At 41.0% G+C, this 22,117-nt stretch overlaps 1 protein-coding gene across 1 annotated transcript in view; it reads right to left on the bottom strand.

Moving 5' to 3' along the window:
- Nucleotides 1-22,117, bottom strand: part of sugt1 (SGT1 homolog, MIS12 kinetochore complex assembly cochaperone) — a 162,578-nt gene that overhangs the window by 96,451 nt on the left and 44,010 nt on the right. The window contains exons 8-9 of the mRNA XM_068034116.1: nt 21,780-21,814; nt 2,768-2,864 (exon numbers count right to left, since the gene is read on the bottom strand). Coding sequence (XP_067890217.1) covers nt 2,768-2,864; nt 21,780-21,814 — 132 coding nt within the window. The remainder of the gene's footprint in view (nt 1-2,767; nt 2,865-21,779; nt 21,815-22,117) is intronic.

Here is a 22,117-nt window from a genome sequence, read left to right on the forward strand (position 1 = left end):
TTTGTTTTGCATTTATTTCATTTCATCTTAGTTTGTTCAGTTTGCTTACCCACTGTTCTTTTTCAGGTTTGCACTTGCTGCTGTTCAATATTCAGTGTATTAACACCTAATCTGTACTAATGCTTTGTCTTTGAACACACCATTAACATATTGTTTGCCTTTGCTCCGTGACCTTTTGGTCAGCTATGTGGCCTGGTCCAATCTAGACCTCCTTTGTTATCTCTTGCCCCCACCCCCACCTCACTTGTTTATAACCTGTGACTTTTCTAATATTTGTCAGTTCCGAAGAAGGGTCACTGACCCGAAACGTTAACTCGGCTTCTCTTTTCACAGATGCTGCCAGACCTGCTGAGTGATTCCAGCATTCTTGTTTTTATTTGTTTTTACTATACTGATGTCCTTCAGTTCCTCCCTCGCATTAAACCCTTGGTTCCTTAACACTTCTGGGGAGGTATCTGTGTCCTCCTTTGCGAAGACAGAAACAAAGTATGTGTTTAATTGTTAATTATTAATGAAGAATTATATCATGTTATGGTCTCCGCACAACAAGATTGTTAATTAATCCTTTCTCATTGCACAATACCCAGTCTAGGATAGCCTGTTCTCCAGTTGGTTCTTCAATGTACTGGTCTAAAAAACCGTCACGTACACACTCCAGGAAATCCTCCTCCACAGTGTTATTGTTAATTTGGTTTGACCAATCTATATGTAGATTAATGTCACCCATGATTACAGTTGTACCCTTATTGCATGCGTCTCTAATTTCCTGTTTAATGCCATCTCTTATATCTCCACAACTGTTTGGGGGCCTTATAGACAACCCCCACCAACCTTTTCCGCCCCTTGGTGTTTCTCAGCTCCACCCATACAGATTCCACACCATGATTTCCCAATTTTTTATGAGCAAAGATTGGATAGGCTAAGGTGGTTTTCTTTGAAATAGGTGGCTAAGGGGAGACTGAATTGAAGTCTTTAAAATAATGAGGGATCTAGATAGAGTGGATAGGAAGGCCCTATGCCCCTTGGTGGAGGGGTCCATAAACAGGACGCTTGGATTTAGGGTAAGAGATGGGGGTTTAGAGGGGATTCAGGGGAAAACTTTTTCAGCCTGAAGGTGGTAGGGATCTGGAACTCACTGCCTGAAAGGGTGGTAGAGGTGGAAACACTCATTACATTTAAGTACTTGGATGCACACTTCAAGTGCCCTATTCTACAAGCTACAGACGGCACAGTGGCGCAGTGGTTAGCACCGCAGCCTCACAGCTCCAGGGACCCGGGTTCGATTCCGGGTACTGCCTGTGTGGAGTTTGCAAGTTCTCCCTGTGTCTGTGTGGGTTTTCTCCGGGTGCTCCGGTTTCCTCCCACAAGCCAAAAGACTTGCAGGTTGATAGGTAAATTGGCCATTATAAATTGTCACTAGTATAGGTAGGTGGTAGGGAAATATAGGGACAGGTGGGGATGTTTGGTAGGAATATGGGATTAGTGTAGGATTAGTATAAATGGGTGGTTGATGTTCGGCACAGACTTGGTAGGCCGAAGGGCCTGTTTCAGTGCTGTATCTCTAATCTAAAAAAAAAAGAGCTAGAAAATGATATTAGGCTGGATGGCTACATGTCAGCCAGCGAGGACACAATGAGCTGAACAGCCTCTTTCCGTGATGTAAATTTCTATAATTCTATTTGATTCTATGAAATGCAAGCCAGCAAGGGGAGTCCAGGGGGTGGGGAATAATATGAGAATACACTATTTTAAATGATATGTCTTGTCACCACAAAACAGTTAATCCTTCAACTCGCTGTGAACTATGAAACAGGACATTAACGAGTCTAATGTTTAAAGACAGAACCTGCGCACTGTAGTGGGTTCAAACATAATCTTTTCAACTCTACAAGTTATTTTTCAAAATTAGCACAGATAGATTGGATGAAACTCTCTCCTCTCTCGCAAACAGATGCAAGTTGAAACAAATACTCAATGCAGTTCAGTACAAATATTTCACAAATTCACCTGCCTCATAACAGCTGCAAGGATGGCTGTCGTGAGAAAGAAAAATCACACTGATGCACTTGGAAGCGGTTTTGAGACTGATGAAAAAGTAAATTATTCGAACAGGACATAGGATCTATTATTCTGCATCAAGCACACATTACTTCTGACCTGTATGTAATGGGTCCAGACACTAGGTGCCAATGTGGAAATTAAGTCCACTGCACTTATTTTTCTTGATTACAAAATTCCCTCCACCCATTTCAAGTGGGGAGGACACAATTCCTCCCCTAGAGATAATTACTATATGTGCCTCATTTATTAATTTTCATTTTCTTTCCTTACCATTGTGCAATAAATTCTAATTAGCTTTATGTTCCATTTGTGCTAACCGATTTAATCAAAACAGAGCGCAGGCAGCTGTCAAAAGAACATCCACAAGCAATTTAGAGAACCGCTCTACTGCTGTTCTATCAACATTAATTACAATTCCTATAATGGTAACGGTTCTATATGTAAAAGCCACAACAAAATTACTTTTTAAAAATTGATAACTTCTTGCATAATACTGTATTTATAATTTCTAATAAACATGAAGTAACATTAAGGACAAGATCCTGTGAGTGACGTGCCTATGCACACATCCAAAATACATTCACAATGATACCATTGCTTAAATTTACAAGTCAGTTAGAGCATAACTCGAAGTTCACGTATTTAAAGATATTTGCTGATCCTGACTGCAGCAAGATCCAATAATTAGAGTACTTTTGACACTTACATATCCTTCAGCAAACTCGACCTTCACATCATCCCTGCTTGCATTCTTGATCATTATTGTGATAATAACGTGAGAATCTGTCTGATACCAATCATGTCTAAAATAAAAAAAAGGTTTAAATTAATGTTAAAAGAATCAAGTCATTTTACAGTTGAAGGAGATGAAAGTAGCCAGTTAAATTCAATTTCAATTCTCTGCCAACAATATAGACATGCTATCAGCAATCATGGTATGACAGCTTAATTGTACACAACATCTGTTTAACTAGTATGGTAGATTATTTAGAAGATGCTTTTCAATGAACTACATGATAACAGCAGTTAATCATGCTTTCATCCAGTGTTTCACAGAAGAATTTGAAGCATTGCCACAATTCATTTGAATTTGCTTCTATGCTACAACTTCTGAATGTCAAAGTTTCTGAACATAATGACCACAATAAATGTAATAATAAATTAGTTCAAGTCAAACTACTTTGATTTTAACAAAAATTATTACAGGCAGATGATTTAAATTAAAACAAATAAAACACTTTAAATAGCAACTGTTGAAACAGAGCCTGCAAGTTGCTAAGCAACAGATCATAAGTGTGGACGATGAAGCTACATTTTCCTTTAGCAATCAGTGTGAATTCTCAGTGAATGGACGCCTGTATTCAGGGCATGCAGTTATTCTTGTCTGAATAGGAGCTCTGCAGAGGTTCACTGAAGTGGAATATAGACGAATCTGTAATCTACGCTAATCTCTCATTTATCAGAAACTGTTCCCCAATTCGTCATTACTGACATACTAAACAAAAAAGCCTGGTTATAAACGGCTTTGTTCGCTCCTGTATAAAACAATTTATAAAATGGACTAAATTACCTTTTTGATGTAGCAACAAATCTTTTTAAAATTTCAGTTTTTGTGGAGGCTTATTTTCATGCAAACAGGTTTGAGACAAATGGGACATGATTAAGAATTCTGAATTGCTACATACATGCCTGTCATTTACAAAATTTGCCAAACAAAATTAAAATGCTATTTAAAGGAAACACACATCATGAAGATAGCTGTAAAAGGGAAGGTTACAGTCTTTTTGGAATTAAGGCATGCGAATTACAACATGTATAAGCACGTTATTTAGCACACATGGATTTGATTGCATAAGCTTATCTACTTGGACACATATTGCACAATTTTTAAATAGTTAGAGTTCATTGACTTAGAAACAAACATTGATTCAAAACCCACCGATGAAGTCACACAATACTGTCTAAACTTTTATTTCCCTATTCATGGGAGTGAGCATCGCTGGTAGTCAGCATTTATTGCCCCTCCTTAACTGGCCTTGAATAGGTGGTGGAACCATATTACAAACGAACATTAGAATTAGGAGCAGGAGTAAGCCACTCGGTCCCGCAAGCCTGCTCCACTATTCACCAAGATCATGGCTGATCTGATTGCAGCCTCAACTCCACATTCCCGCCTGCCCCCGATAACCTTTCCCCGACTTGCTCATGGAGAATCTATCTACCTCTGCCTTAAAATTATTCAAAGACTCTGCTTCCACCACCTTTTGAGGAAGAGTGATCCAAAGATTCACAAACCTTTGAGAAAATAGATTTCACCTCATCTAGGTCTTAAATGGGCGACTCCTTATTTTTTTAAACAGTGACCCCTAGTTCTAGATTCTCCCACAAGAGGAAACATCCTTTCCACATCCACCGTGTCAAGACCCCTCAGGATCTTGTATGTTTCAATCAAGTCGCCTATTAATCTTCTAAACTCCAGCTTTTACAAGCCTAGTCCATCCAACCTTTTCTCATAAGACAACCTGCCCATTCCAGGTATTAGTCTAGTAAACCTTCTCTGGACTGCTTCCAACGCATTTACATCTTTCCTTAAATGAGACCAATACTGTACACAGTACTCCACAGATGTGGTCTCACCAATTCTCTGCATAACTGAAGCAGAACCTTCAATTCAATTTCCCTCGCAATAAACTATAACATTCTATTAGGTTTCCTAATTACTTGTAGCTGCATACTAACCTTTTGAGATTCATGCACTAGGACACCCAGAGCCCTCTGCATCTCAGAGTCTGCAATCTCTCACCATTTAGATAATATGCATCTTTTATTCTTCCTGCCAAAATGGACAATTCCACATTTTCCCACATTATACTCCATTTGCCAGATCTTTGCCCACTCACTAAACCGATCTATATGCCTTTGTAGCCTTCCTTATGTCCTCTTCACCACTTACTTTCCTATCTATTTTTGTGTTATCAGCAAATATAGCAACCATACTTTTGGTCCCTTCATCCAAGTCATTTATATAAATTGTAAAAAGTTGAGGCCCTAGCACTGATCTCTGTGGCGTACCACTCGTTACATCTTGCCAATCAGAAAATGACTCATTTATGCCTACTCTGTTTCCCGTTAGCTAGCCGATCTTCTCTCCATGCCAATATTACCCACTACACCATGAGCTTTTATTTTCGGCAATGACCTTTGATGTTGTGCCTTATCAAATGCCTTCAGGAAATCCAAGTACAATACATCCACCGGTTCCCCGTTATCCACAGCACATGTTACTTCTTCAAAGAGCTCCAATAAATTGGTTACACATGATTTCCGTTTCACAAAACCATGTTGATTCTGCATGATTACCCTGAATTTTTCTAAATGCCCTACGATAATGCCTTTAAAAATAGCTTCTAACATTTTCCCTAAGCTAACGGGTCTGTAGTTTTCTGCTTTGTCTCCCTCCCTTTTGAATAAACGAGTTACATTTGCTATTTTCCAATCTAATGGAACCTTCTCTAAATTTAGGAAATTTTGAAAAATTAAAACCAACGCATCAACCATCTCACCAGCCATTTCTTTTAGGACCCTAAGATGAAGTCCATCAGGTCCCGGGGACTTGTCAGCCCGCAGCTCCAACAATTTGCTCAGTACCACTTCCCTGGTGATTGTAATTTTCTTGAGTTCCTCCCTGCATTCCACTTCCTGATTTACAGCAATTTCTGGGATGTTACTTATATCCTCTATGGCAAAGACCGATGCAAAAATACCTGTTCAATTCATCTGTCATCTCCTTATTTTCCATTATTAATCCCCAGACTCACTTTCTATAGGAACCACAGCAGTTCAGGTGGTGAAGGTATGCCCACAGTGCTGTTATGGAGTGAGTTCCAGGATTCGGACCAGCAACAATGAAGGAACAGCAATATATTTCCATGTCAGGATGGTGACTTGGAGGGGAACTTGCAGGTGGTAGTGATTCCTTGCACCTCCTGTCCTTGTTCTTCTAGATGGTAGAAGTCCTGGATTTGCGAGGTGCACTTGAAGTGTTGGCAAGTTGCTGCAGTGCTCAAGCTCAACACCATCCAGGTCAAAACAGCCCGCTTGATTGACATTCTCTCCACCACCTTAAACACTCACTCCCAACAACACCGGCGCATTATGACTGCAGTGTTTACCATGGATTAAAGAGTTGAATCCCAGAGGGGAGCTTAGCGTGACTGCCCTTAAAATCAATGGAAGGTCTCGTCAACAGCGCCATCAGGTAGCACTTACTCACTAATAACCTGCTCTTAAACATTGTAATAATAAATGCAAAATACTGCGGATGCTGGAAATCTGAAATAAAAACAAAAAGTGCTGGAAAATACTCAGCAGGTCTGGCAGCATCTGTGGAAAGAGAAGCTAAGCTAACATTTCAGGTCAGTGACCTTTCATCAGAACTTTCTTCATTCTTCAACACTGTAGCCCGGATGTTCTATAAGCCCATAGCCTTTGCTGTATCTAGTGAGCTTAGCCATTTCTTCTTATCCCATGGAGTGAATTGAATTGGCTGAAGATTGGCTTTTGTGATGGCAGAGACCTCAACAACAGGTGAGATGCATCATCCATTTGACACTTTTGGCTGAAGATGGTTGAAAACACTTCAGCCTTGTCTTTTGCACTCGTGCTAGACTCCACCATCAAGGATAGAGATATTCATGGAGTCTCCACCTCTCATTAGTTGTTTAATTGTCCACAACCATTCACAACTGTATGTGGCAACACTGCAGAGCTTTGATCTGATCCGTTGGTCAAAGATCACCTGTCTACACCAGGCTGCTTCTACTATTTAGCATGCAAGTGGCCCTGTGTTGTAGTTTCACCAGGTTGGCATCTTATTTTTATGTGCTGCTCCTGGCATGCCCTCCTACAGTCCTCACTGAACCAGGGTTGGTCCCCTGGCTTGATGGTAATCTGAGGGATATGTTGGTCAATGAGGTTACAGATTGTGGTGGAATACAAATCTGCTGCTGCTGATGGCCTGCAACACCTCATGGATACCTAGCTTTGAGCTGCTTTATCCGTTCTAGTTCTATCCCATTTCGCACAGTGATCATGCCACACATGATGGAGGGTGTCATCAGTGTGAGGGCAGGACTTTGTCTCCTAAAGGGACTGGGTTGTGGTCACTTTTACCAATACTGTCATGGACAGATGCATCTACAAGTAGACTGGCATGGTTGAGGTTAAGTAGATTTTTCCCACGTGTTGCTTCTTTCACCAACTGCTGCAAGCCCGGTCTGGCAAATATGTCCTTCAGGATTCAGCTAGCTCCTTCTGTAATGGCGCTACTGAGCCATTCGATGATGGACATTGAAGTTCCCCCACCTAAAGTATATTCAGTGTTCTTGCTACCCTCAGTGCTTCTTCCAAATGGTGTTGAACATGGTGGAGAAATGATTCATCAGCTGAGGGAGGGCAGTTGGTGGTATTCAGCAGCAGGTTTCCTTCTCCATATTTGACCTAATGCCATGAGATTGCATGCGGTCTGGAGTCACCTGGCCAGCACAGTGACTTAGTGGTTAGCACCGCAGCCTCACAGCTCCAGGGACCTGGGTTCGATTCTGGGTACTGCCTGTGTGGAGTTTGCAAGTTCTCCCTGTGACCGTGTGGGTTTTCGCCGGGTGCTCCGGTTTCCTGCCAAAGATTTGCAGGTGATAGGTAAATTTGCCACTGTAAATTGCCCCTAGTGTAGGTAGGTGGTAGGGAATATGGGATTACTGTAGGGTTAGTATAAATGGGTGGTTGTTGGTCGGCACAGACTCGGTGGGCCGAAGGGCCTGTTTCAGTGCTGTATCTCTAAATAAAAAATTAAAAAAAACATTGAGGACTCCCAGGACTCTCCCTCCTGAATGTATACCACTGTGCTGCCTCTGCTGTTTCTGTCCTGCCAGTGAGTCAGGACATACCCAGGGATGATAATGGAGAAGCTACTCAGCAGGTCTGGCAGCATCTACGGAAAGAGAAACAGTTAATGCTTCAGGTCGAAGTCCCTTCATCACCCAGACTCAAAACGCTTCACAGCCAAATAAATACTTTTGAAGTCTAGTCACTGTTGTAATGTAGGAAAATGTGGCAGCCAATGTGTGCATAGCAAACTCCCACAAACAACAATCTGATAATGACCAGATAATCTGTTCTCGAGATGTTGATTGAGGGATAAATATTGGCTACGAGATTGGGGATATCTCCCCTGCTCTTCTTCGAAATAGTGCCATGGGATCCTTTACATCTACCTGAGCAGGCAGATGGGGCTTCAGTTTAACATCTCATCCAAAAGACGGCACCAGAGTGCAGCACTTCTCAGTACTAGACTGGAACGTAGGCCTTGATTTTTGTACTCTATCCCTGGAGTGGGACTTGAATCCATAACCTCATAACTTTAAGAGTGTTACCAACAGAACCACGGCTGACACTGCACCATCTATGCATGCTTTTGGAGTACAATGGTCTCCATTACCGACGAGGCTGTTTCTGATCACTTCTTTGTATCTCTCAGCACCCAGAACCCGCTCTTTCTGTACTGCCGTGGAAAAAAAGTCTCCAAATCATTAACAACTGCAGTCTCAAATTTCCAGCTGCCTAGTCTCTGGCCCTCCATTCATCAAACTTCCTCTAGAGGTTAAATTACTCCCCCTTCACTTTCACCTTTGATGCAGTCAACCGGCACAGTGGCGCAGTGGTTAGCACCGCAGCCTCACAGCTCCAGCGACCCGGGTTCAATTCTGGGTACTGCCTGTGTGGAGTTTGCAAGTTCTCCCTGTGTCTGCGTGGGTTTCCTCCGGGTGCTCCGGTTTCCTCCCACATGCCAAAGACTTGCAGGTTGATAGGTTAATTGGCCATTATAAATTGCCCCTAGTATAGGTAGGTGGTAGGGAAATATAGGGACAGGTGGGGATGTGGTAGGAATGTGGGATTAGTATAAATGGGTGGTTGATGGTCGGCACAGACTCGGTGGGCTGAAGGGCCTGTTTCAGTGCTGTATCTCTAAACTAAACTAAACCCATCCCATTTTCCATCCCTGCTTTTCACAGTAGACCACACCGCATCACCACAGTCTTCTGTTGCCCAGTTTCATTGAACTGCCTTTACTGAGGATTCTAGCCAATGTTCCCTCTAATTTATCGTGGCTGTGCAAAGTCTCTTTGTTGCACTGCACAATCCCTTTAAGATCGCCACATGGCAGCTCATACACGCATCTTAAAGGGAACATTGGCTGCTCGCAGTCTTTTTGCTCTCTGCATGGTATGTTCCAGATAGCTACGTAGCTTAAAAGGGAATGTTGGTTCCGGTACTCGCTAACTACCTGTATCCAGACATCTCTAGCAAGAGCTTCTCTTCTCATCCCTGCACTATCACCTCAATAGACCACAGGAGATTCAGCCTTGTTACAAAAGCAAAATACTGCAGACGTTGGAAATCTGAAATAAAATGGCAGAAATACTCAGCAGTCAGGCAGCATCTGAGGCGAAACAGAATTGGCATTTCAAGTCAGTGACCTTTCCTCAGGACTGGAAAAACTAGATTTGTAACAGATTTTAAGCAGATACAGAAGCAAGGAAAGTGGGGGGAGGTGAGGGTGAAAAAACTAAAGGGAAGGTCTAAAATAGGGTGGAAGACAGGAAAGATTAAATGACAAAAGGGATGATGGTGCAAGGCAAAAGGAGATGGTAATGGACAAGAGATTTCACAAGAGAGTCAACCTTGGCTGCCTCTTTTACCTTATCCACATGCTATCTGTTGGCATCATCCAACTATGTGATCAATGTCACAAATACTTCGATGACATACCTTTTATTAATCTCCTCAAGCTGGCTACTACCCCTGCACTGCCAGAATACTTGCATGACATCCAGAAACTTAGATAAACCATAACTTCTTCCAGATGAACACTAGAAATAGCTATCAGCTTTAATCTCCGCTACAAACTCTGCATCCTCTGTACCTACATTAACCCTCTGGCCACTGACGTCTTAACCAGAGTATTTGCAACCTCAGCATTCTGTTTGACCCCAAGTTGAGTTTTTCATTCCATTTCCTTCCCATCACAGAGACTTCTCACCTTCATAATAGAGCCAGCATCCACCTCAGCCCACCTACTGTTAAAACACTAATACATGCCTTTGCTGTCTGCAGATTTCGCCAATATCTTGATCAGCTTTTCATTGGCCACCCTCCATAAACTTTGGCTCATTCATAGCTCTGCTATTCACATTCCTGTCATGCTTGCTCATCATCCCTGCCCTCACTGATCCACAACAGCTCCTGGTCACTCATGCCTCAAATTTACAAGTTTTGTCTTTTATGTTTAAATCCCTCCATATTCCCACCACCCCCCCCCCCCCCACCCCCCACCCCGCCAAACTTCTCCAGCAGTACAACCCCCCAGAAACTGTTCCTGACTCTGTGCTCACCCCACCCCCGTAACGTCCTTCCTTTGTAGCTATGCCTTAAGAAACGTAGGCCACAGAGTCTGAAACTGCCTACCTAAAGACTCCCACCTCTTCACCTCCCTCGCCTCCTTAAACATCCTATTTAAAATCTAGCTCTTTCAGTAAGCTTTTAGTCACCTCTCCCAATTGCTCCTCTAGCTCAGTGCCTGATTTTGTCTTATTTCTGTATAGTGGCAGCTCAGGATGTTTGCTGCACGAAGAGACAATGTAAATGCCAGTTACTTTGATATAAGAAATGCCTTCAACAGATTAGCAAAGCATCTAAGTTTTAGACAAAATCACCCAAAAAGACTTGAATGTTACGGCCCATCAGCCTCTGAGCCTCAAATGCCAGAATGAGGTCTGTGCACAAGTGCAAATGCATCCAGTATAAACCCTGTGACAATGTTACTACTGATTTAATCAGTCACTATAAACAGCTGCTCAAGTTATCTGAAATCTTTTTAAAAAATTATGACAACCCAAGGGTTTAACCGGAGTACTAGTTCTTAACTTCTTTCAACAGCAAGTCAAACAAAGATTAACTACATCAGTACAACACCAAGCAGCATAGAATATGGAATTTCAATTTTGTGCACAAGAAAACACACAAAATCTGACAAGAGAATGTTGCACATAAATAATTCTATTTTACTATAAATATTTCTGTTCTGAAAATGCAATAAATCATACAACTAGTACATAGCAAATAAATACAATTGTAAGCTAAACAATTGATGTGACTTAAAACTAGCTACTCATTGGTTTATAATTTTATTTAAAATAACGCAAACCAATGTTGTTCAAATATTTACTTTTCAATCACATCTAATTTAAATGAGTTACAATACCCAACTGTTAATATAAATTCTATTAGTCCTGTTAAGGGAAGGGAGAGAGTACCTTCAACCCTTCCCACAAGAAATGTAAACAATCATTTCACAACAACTGGGCTTGCATTTCTAATATGGTTAGAAAGCACTGCACAAATCTTAGGTAAATATAGAGCACTGCAAACATATTGAAGAGTAACAGCTCCATCAACAGGCAGGAGGCAGGAACCCAAACACTGCAGGATGATGACATAATTCTTTCAACCTTTAATGGAATGAAAAACTTCAGTTTGGGAATACCATTTGCGACATTTCATTTAATTGTAAACTTGATGCAACATACAATGAATTAAAGCATTAAGTCTCCAGGACCTTAAATTGTTTAATTTCTTCCAGTCATTTTTTAAGTCAGTTAAAGAAACTGCAGTAATCGAGCTTAGCTTTCAAACTACAAGGTACTGCAATGGCAATGATAGCTGCACAGATGAGCAGTCAGTTGAGCAAAGTAGTGTTTTGGTGCAGAATTAGTAACCTTACTTCACAACAAATTATTCAATTATTGCCAGTTAAGCATCCACTTATTCAGCTGGAAGTCAAACGCAAAATCAATGCAATCTCACTTTGAAGTTCTGTGGGGGCCGATTTCCTGTTGGTTGTTCATATTGAAATTGTAAATTTGTGCATAAACAACATGGTGATTTTGCTCAAAATTGCAGATATTCCCAGTATGTTTTAGAAACTAAATGTAACAGATTTACAAACGGCCCTGCAATTGTAAACATTTTAACATGAAGCTGTCATATACTATTAAAGAGCTCAGCACAATTAAAATGCAGACACAAGCCGGTTTTCTTTTTAAAAAAAGACATTTGCATTTATACAGCAAGTTTAAGGTGATAAGAGCTCTAAAGCACTTGATCAATGTAAGGAAATGGGCAACAAAACATTTTCACAGAACAGGAAAGAGAATGAAATAAAACAAGAAGTGCTGGAAGAGAGGGGTGAGGGGGTGGGGGGGGGTGAGGGGGTAGGAGGGGGTGGGGGAGGTGAGGGAGAGGGGTGGGGGAGAGCGAGAGGGACATCTATCTGGAATACTCTGCATCACTACAAGTGCGTGGGTAAACATTACCTACTTATGCAAGCAAAAATCTGCCAGGTATCGCACTAAATCAGTGTCCAACATAGTGAAGAGAAACTAAGGCAAGAAATTAGTCTTCTCATTTAAAGCTTCTTCACACAAATGTACATTGGTTGTTGTTTTGATTAACTAAGTTTTTTTTGCTTTTATCTTTCTAAAATTGTCTCACTAGTCCCCTATGCAAAGCAAAAAAATGTTATGTGGCCCCCCCCCACACGAAAAAATTGGACAACCCTGGATCAAAAGAAGAGGCTTATACAGTTGCCAAAAAAGTAGTAAGCCTGAGGTTTGGAATACAAAGGAGGCCCAAGAAACTGATAGAGAAAATAGAATATTAAAGTATACTAGCAAGAAACACAGAAACAGACTGTAAAAGCATCTATAGGTATGTAAAAAGGAAAAGATGAGCAAAGACAAAAATGTGGGCCCATTACAGGCAGACGGGAATTTATAATGGAGAAGAAAGAAATGGCAAAGAAACTAAACAAATACTTTGTGCCTGTCCTCACAGAAAATACAAAAACCTCCCAGACATATTAAAGAACCAAGGGACTAGCAAGCATTGGTAAAAAAAAAAGTGGGGAGAAATTAATGGGTCTGAAAGTTGACAAACCCCCTGGACCTGATTAGCTACATCCCAGAGTGTTACAAGAGATGGCTGCAGAGATAGTGGCTGCATTGGTGATCATCTTCCAAAATTCTATAGATTCTGGAACAGTTCCTGAAGAGTGGAAGGTAGCAAATGTAACCCCACCATTTAAGAAAGGAGGGAGAGAGAAACAGGGGACTACAGACCTGTTAGCCTGACATCAGTAGTCAGGAAAATGCTAGAATCTGTTATAAAGGAGGTGATAACTAGACACTTAGAAAATAATGGTAGGATTGGGCAGAGTCAACATGGATTTATGAAAGGGAAATCATGTTTGACAAACCTGTAGGAGTTTTTTTTGAGGATGTAACTAGCAGAAAGGATAAGGGGGAAACCAGTGGATGTGGTGTATATGGATTTTCAGAAGGCTTTCAATAAAGTCCCACACGAGGTTAGCAAGCAAAGTTAGAGCACATGGCATTGGGGATAATATACTGGCATGGAGTGAGAATTGGTTAACAATCAGAAAATTGAAAGTAGGAATAAATGGGTCATTCTCAGGTTGGCAGGCTGTGACGAGTGGGGTACCACAACGATCAGTGCTTGGGTGGTGGCATAGTGGTAATGTCACTGGAGGCCCAGGCTACCTCTCTGGGGACATGGTTTTGAATCCCACCACAGCAGATGGTGAAATCTGAATTCAATCAATCTGGAATGAAAAACCGAGTCGAATGGTGACCATGAAACCATTGTCAATTGTTCTAAAAACCTATCTGGTTTACTAATGTCCTTTAGGGAAGGAAATCTGCCGTCCTTATCTAGTCTGGCCTACATGTGACTCCAGACCGACAGCAATGTAGTTGACTCTTGAAAAAAAAAAGCCCTCTGAAATGGCCTAGTAAGCCACTCAGTTGTATCAAACCGCTATGAAGTATAAGAAAAATCCTGGAACTCCTTTCCTTTCAGCACTGTGGGTGTACTTATACCCCAAGGACCGCAGTGGTTCAAGAAGGCAACTCACAACCACCTTCTCAAGGGCAATTAGGGATGGGCAATAAATGCTGGCCGAGCCAGCGATGCCCACATCCCATGAGTGAATAAAAAGAATCACAATCTATATCAATGGTTTGGATGTGGGGACCGAATGTAATTTCCCAAGTTTGCTGATGACACAAAACTGGTGGGAATGAGAGTCGTAAGGAACATGCAAAGAGGCTTTAAGTTCAGACAAAGTGAGCGGGCAAGAACATGGCAGATGGAATATAATGTGACAAAATGTCAAGTTCTCCACGTTGGTAGGAAAAACATGAAGACAGAGTATTTCTTAAATGGTGAGAGACTGGGAAGTGTTAGTGACTAAAGGGACCTGGGTGTCCTTGTTCATAAGCCACAAAGTTAACATGCAGGTGCAGCAAGCAATTAGGAAGGCAAATGGTATGTCGGCCTTTATTGTAAAAGAATTAGAGTACAGGAGTAAAGTCGTCTTGCTGCAATTGTATAGAGCCTTGGTGAGACCGCACCTGGAGTATTGTGTACAATTTTGGTCTCCTTACCCAAGGAAGGATATACTTGACATAGAGGGAGTGCAATGAAGGTTCACCAAACTGATCTCTGGGACTGCAGGATTGCCCTATGAGGAGACATTGAGGAGACTGGGCCTGTATTCTCTAGAGTTTAGAAGATTGAGAGATCATCTCATTCGATACATAATTCATACAAGGCTCGACTAGGTTGATGCAGGAAGGATGTTTCCCCTGGCTGGGGTTCTAGAATCATGCCACAGTCTCAGAATAAGAGAGATAGGCCATTTCGGACTGAGATGAGGGTGGTGAATCTTTGGAATTCTCTATCCCAGAAGGCTGTGGAGGCTCAGTCATTGAGTATGTTCTAGAAATCGATAGATTTCTAGATATTGAAGATATCCAGGGATATGGGAATAGTACGGGAAAAGGGCATTAAAGTAGATCAGCCATTATCTAGTTGAATAGCGGAGCAGACTCATGGGGTTGAATGGCCTACGCCTGCTCCTATTTGTTACACTCCTAAGACGAGAGAGATGAGAGCTAAGGGAGATAATGAAATTATCAAAGATGGCTTTCCCAGAGAGACAGAACACGCTTGGATATTACAACAGTCCTGACTTCATAAATGTTGGGTCAATTGGAAATTTTCTGAATAGTAGTTATTTGATTTGATCCCCTGATGTAGCCTGTGATCTCATTTGCAGTTAATTGCACCATATCTCCTTTAACTAATTTTTCAACTAACAATCTTCCTTACCTAAAAAGGGGAGTGGGGATGGTGAGGAAACTGTAACGCAAGCCAATTGTTCACAGCAAAAATTGGGCCAAGGGGTGATATAATACGATAAGCACTGAAACATTACTGGGAAACTATTTAGATCAAAATTAGTCACATCTGGGAAGATCTCCAACTCGATCCATTCTTTGCAAAGATTACTTCTATCCAGTGGAAGGTGATGAGGCAATGCCTCCAACAACTTGCATTTATAATTTAATTTTTTTTTTAAATTTAGAGATACAGCACTGAAACAGGCCCTTCAGCCCACCGAGTCTGTGCCGACCATCAACCACCCATTTATACTAATCCTACACTAATCCCACATTCCTACCACATCCCCACCTGTCCCTATATTCCCCTACCACCTACCTATACTAGGGGCAATTTATAATGGCCAATTTACCTACCAACCTGCAAGTCTTTTGGCTTGTGGGAGGAAACCGGAGCACCCGGAGAAAACCCACGCAGACACAGGGAGAACTTGCAAACTCCACACAGGCAGTTCCCAGAATTGAACCCGGGTCGCTGGAGCTTATATAGCACTTCAAAATAAAAATAATCGAAGGGCTTCACAAAAAGAAATAGGGGAAAGAATGCCGAGCCTTGAAGGGACAGCTGAGGAGGGACAGCTAATAGCTTAGTTAAAAAGATGTTCAGAGGAGGCTTTTAAAAGAGGAAGAGAAGTGGAGAGCAAGAGGGGTTTTACTTTTTTTTCCCCAAAAATATAGTTTATTCTTAAAACTTGTAAAAGTGCAATACATAACAGTTAAACTTGACATTACATAAAGTGCAATACAGATCAGTTTCTTTCGATACAGTACATGAGGTGCCTCATTACACTTGCCATTACAGGTTACATTTACAACGTACATTTACATTCAATGTCAAACATTTTCTGGTGCAGACAGCCTGAGGGGTTTTACACTGGTTCCAGCCCCTCAGTATATGGCGGGCAGGCCATACACAATGGCTTTTCCCCATTGAGCCTTTGCAGTGGCTTGCCAAGCTTTAGTGCACCCCTCAGCACGTAGGCCTAGATCTTGGAATGTGACTGTCTACAACACCTGGTCGTGGACAGCTCTTTGCACTGGAAAACCAGGAGGTTTTGGGCACATCAAAGTGCATCTTTCACTGAGGTGATGGTCCTCCAACAGCAGTTGACGTTTATCTTGGCAAGAGGGGTTTAAGTAGGCAGTTCCAGAGAGTAGAACCTTGGCTGAAAACTCTGCCAATGATCAATGAGGTTGGTGGGGTGGGGGGGGGGGGGGGGCGGGGGGGTGGAGAAAAGGGAGGGTTGCATGATAAGGTCACAGGACTGGAGGGCACATGATGGATATAAGATTAGAGGAAGTTGCTAAACCTTGGGAGTGGTCTCAGTGAGAAAAAGAAACTGACAAAAAAAGGTGACGAATTCACCTTTCTTGATTATTCACAATCTATTCCTGCTGAGGTACCCATGAGTGGGCATCAGGCAACAACGGGATTAGACTCAGTTTTGTTATCTCCAAATTGAACACTGCAGATATTCACTAGCCAAACTCAGAAGTGAAGGTGCCAGAGTCAATGGAGTGAAACCATAGCACGTCACCAGTGCCTTTAGCAGCAAAAGGGAGAAAAGTCCAGTAGGAGTACAAAGCAGCTTGGTCCACTTGGGTTTAAGTACCATGACAAGTTTGCACCAAACTTAAAACGTGCCAAAGTGTTAAAATAATTTAAAATAAGATTTTTTTTTTCTTTTTTAACAGATAACCCAATTCAGAGTTCCACCCTTCAAGTCTGCTTCACAGGCATAGACATACTGAGCATGCATATGGTGAGAATCTTTTTGCAGGTAGTTTATTTAAAATAAGTGGCAATGTTTTTGATTTATGGTCACAAAAGGCCTGTCGTTTTTAAGCTTAGCATACTTTCTAAAACTTTGCTGTCTGTTCAACAGCATTCCATCATTTCAAAAATAAAGGCATATACTCAAAAATGTACATCCAATTCGTGCAATACATAAACTTTGAACCTGCACAGCAGCATAACAGTTCCACTACGTTCAATTCGTCATGCAGAATCAATTATTCAATCCAGACTATAACAGGCACTCAACACCAACAAGCTAACTGCTGACTGTTAACTTCAAATACTGTAAAATACACATGAAATAATCAACACCAAGTAGATATCGGAGTACAAAATACCACCTGTGGCTCCAACAGCCTTCATAATCTTGGTAGATTGGGACATAACCACACTTGGCTTGGCTTTTTGGCTACATTTCTGAAAGCGTTCACCTGACTTGGTGGATGCAACTTTCAGTCTGTGTGAAATGAGGTACATTTGGTGTCGGATTCTGACCTGGCCCTCATGGTCATGACTGCTAACTACAACATAGTCAACCCAAGAACCTCTTCAGCATTTCAATGTGACCAAAGTTGCTCTCTTTCCCAGATAGCACTGTGGGCTTTCTGAAGATCCTGCAGATGACCACAAACAAGAATAGTTTTCATCGCCGCGTCTACCCATCTGACCTCAATCATAAGCTTATCTGGCATGCTGTCAGCGAAACATGGGAACTCTTACTGCAAGAAAAGCAGAAAATGCTGGAAAAACACAAATCAGTCAGCAGCTGTATAGCGGAAAAGAAAGTGATGTTTTAGCTCTGTACCTTTCATCCGAACTATTCGAATGAATACACATCCAAATTGTCAAATTGTCTTTTCTCTTTTCATCAGAACAGTTAACATTTGTATATTTCCAGCATTTTATTTCAAATTTCAAACAATTGAGGTTTTTCACTTGTGCCATGCTGCAAGTTTATCCCTTCTCAGTTGCCGTAGAGATGAATACCCTAGTAAAGATGCAGTCCAAAACATCTTCCCATAGGAAACATATAGGACAACTCCCAATTGCAGCTAATAATGAATGCTTCCTGTGGTTAGGAAGGCACTTGTAAATGTGGTTTCCCTCCTCCAGATACAGTCTACCTTATGCCCCACAGCCCTATCTGACCCCAAACAGATACATGGAGCCTAGGGCTAACTGATAAAACAAGATTTTAAACTGAGCTCTGGCTGACTCTGAAGCAATGAGATAGAAACTGACCACAGTAAACTGTTAACAGGCAAAACTACAGATGAAGAATGGAAGGTGTTCAAGGAACTATTTAGTCCAAGACTTGCACATAATCCCTAAAGGGCAAGAGGACAATTAATGTAATTCAAACAACTTTGGTCAACAAAAAGAGAGGAGAAGTGGCATAAAACTAAAAGAAACTGTTTACACAAATGCAAAGAATAGTGGCGATCCCATGGACTACAAGAAAAATGAATAGCAAAGGGATACAAAGAAAATAGCAAGAACTGCAACATGAAAAACTTTTACAAGTATATTAAGAGAAAAAAGGTGGTTAAGGGTAACATGTGGCCCTTAACAGCAACTCAGATGATATCATAACTGAAAATAAGGTCATGGAAGATTTGCTCAATGACTACTTTGTATTAATCTTCACAGTACAGGGTTCAACAACTTGACATTAAAATTCTCATTCTGGGTTTCAAATCCCTAAAGGCCTCACCCCACCCAGTCTCTGTAACCTCCTCCAGCCCTACAACCCTCTGACATCACTACACTTCAATTCTCACCTTGCACACAATCCCACTTTCCAGTACACCACCATTGGCAGTCAAACCTTCAGCTGCCTAGGCCTCAAGCTCTGGTATTCCCTAACTAAACCTCAGTCTCTTTCTGCTCCTTTAAGATGCTCTTTATAACCTACCTCTTTAAATCAACTACTAACTTAACATGCTATATAAAAACTTAAATTGTTGTTGTTGAGAGAAAAATTAGGAAATTATAGATGAGTCTAATGTCTGCAATGGGGAAGTTACAAGAATCTGTCATGAGGGACACAGTGACTGAGCACTTGGACAAATATGAACTGATCAGGGAACTAGCATAGATTTATCATGGACAAGTCATGTCTAACAGAGTTCTATTTTGTTGGCACACTAACGTCCATACACGTTAATTCATGGACTTCCAGAAGGGATTTGGTAAGGCAGACAGAAAAATATTAAAAAGGCGAACGGAATGCTAGCCTTCATCTCAGGGGGAGCAAGCATGACCCCAAGCTTCTGAATGTAGGTCATTTTAATTCTACGTCCCACTACGACCTCTTTGTCCTCTGACTCCTACACTATTCCAACGAAGCTCAAGACAAGCTCCAGGAACAGCACCTCGATCTTTCGATTGGGCACTTTACAACCTTCCAGACTCCTCACTGAGTTCAACAATTTCAAATCATAAACTTTGTTCCTTTTTTTTTTTAAGGACAGGCGCTGTTAGTAATCAATCAATTTCCTATTCCCATTTACACCTCCTCTAGATTCATCTTTTCCCATTATCATCTTTAGCTTTACACCATCAGTTTTGCTGTTTATTCTCTCCTGCCTTTCACAACACAGATCTGCCCTTTTGTTCTATCCCCTTTGTATTTGCTTAAAACCTGTTACATCTCTAACTTTTTCTAGTTCTGACAAAAAATTTACTTTCTTTCTCCACAGATGCTGCCTGACCTGGTGAGTATTTCCAGCATTTTCTGTTTCTATTTCGTCTCGGGGGAGTGGAACACAAAGGGATGGAAGTTATACTACAGTTGTATAAAGCTCTGGTTGGCCCATATCTGGAGTACTGTGCTCAGTTCTAGGCATGGCACCTCAGGGAAGATATACTGACGTGCAGTGCAGATTTACCAGAATGATAACCAGGGCGAAATGGGTTAAATTGTAAGGACAGGTTGCATAAACTAGGTTTGTATTTCATTAAGTAAAGATGATTAAGGGATAATCTAATTGAGGTGTTTAAGAAGATTAAAAGATTTGATAGGGCAGATAGAGAGAAACTATTTCCTCTGGTGGGGGAAGTCATGAACAATGGGTATAACCTTAAAATTAGAGCTAGGCCGTTGAGAGGTGAAGTCAGGAAGCATTTATTTACACAAGGGGTAGTGGAAATCTGAAACCCTTGCCTAAAAAGCAAGGCTAGGTCAATTGAAAATTCCAAAACTGAGAGATAGATTTTTGCTAGGTAAAAGTTAAGGAATATGGAATATGGTGGGTAACTGGAGTTAAGATACAGATTAGGGTTGATCGAATTGAACGGCAGAACAGGTCCAAGGGAATGAATGGCCTACTCTAGTTTTAATGCTCTTATACCTTATGAGGTCTCAGCACTTTCGCGCAACCACCACCACCCCCCCACCACCATCTAAGCATTGGACATGGGTGATAAAAATGCATCGCATGATCCCTTATTCACTTCTGCATAACCCAAGTTCCCTACCAAGGTTGCACCACTTTACAAAATGAGTAATACCACCCCAATGTAAATTAGGTTAAGATTGTTACTAAACTTTTCTGCAAATATTATGTAATTTGTAACATTTGCATACGTTCTATAATGTACTATAATTTAAGAAATGTTTACCTTTAAAAAATACAGTAACTACCAAAAATAAATGGGGAAATCGGGAAAATTAAGAGTTGCAATCTTGTCAATATGATTTTCCACTAACTGAACCAAGAGACAAGAATCTAAAAGATAAATCTTCTACACATCACAATTGTTAATGAAGACTTTTATTTGTTTAGGTATAAATTAATCTCAGATGGTCATGAAAGGGACCACCAATTTAAAAGGCTGGAATTTGTTCCCCTGATGCCTTACTGGTGACTAGGTGTGCCATAGTCCAAAAGGGCTTAATGCTTGATCCCCAGTCTGTGCAGAGAGTTAGACTACGTTAACCAGAGAGGCAGGAGAGATGCTCAAATTGGTCCAAAGACCCTGGGTTAGGGAGGGGTAAAGGTCACTTCTCCTGATTTACATCCAGTGACTCCTGCTGGAAGTACAAAGTGTGTATGCCAGATAAGGACGGCATCCGGCTTTACTATGATGTCTCCTGCAGTTGCATAGCCTGCTGTCATGGATAACCAAGGCTCACAAAGAAAGGATATGAGCAAAGTATCAAAAGATGCCCAAGTGCTTGAGTACAATTCCACAGCTAAGACATCAACTTCAGGACAGGAATGGAGAGCAAACAATGAGCAAAAAGTTAATTTCATTTCAGCACATTAAGTAATTCACAGCAATTACACAAAGCATGCTTTTCATCACTCAAAAGCAGATCCAACCAAAAAGTTGAAGCAGCACAAGTGGTTGCAGTCAATGGCTTCAGGTCACTATGCTATAAATAATGGACATTAATTTCAGCAAGTCATTTAATACTTCTGCCATTTTAAGCACACTATGTTCATCAGCATCATAAATTATTTATTCAATGAATATTCTTATTTCTACAAACCACTAAAACAATTTGTTGTAGTAATTTATATTGGTAAACTTACTTTATTTTAGGTGCTGCCATCCGTTGTGTATTTGACTGTTTTCAGAGGTCAAGTTAGGAATGTTGCAACGTAAAAAAATAAAACAAAATATTTGCATATCACATATCATTCCAAAAAGCAAGTCACTAAATGTAAAACTATATATTTTGCAAGGATACCAGTTCTATGCGAGTTATTTTCTACTGTTTTCCCCTAATTAAGCCTCAGCACACACAAGACAATAGCATAACTAAGGAAAGCAAGAAATCTACTGTCAAACATCTACCAATACTATGCTAAAGTTGGCTAACAGATGTGGAGTACACTCTTGATATGACAATTTGCAAAAAAAAGATTCA

Source organism: Heterodontus francisci, chromosome 6 (genome assembly GCF_036365525.1).
Source record: "Heterodontus francisci isolate sHetFra1 chromosome 6, sHetFra1.hap1, whole genome shotgun sequence".
NCBI lineage: Eukaryota > Metazoa > Chordata > Chondrichthyes > Heterodontiformes > Heterodontidae > Heterodontus > Heterodontus francisci.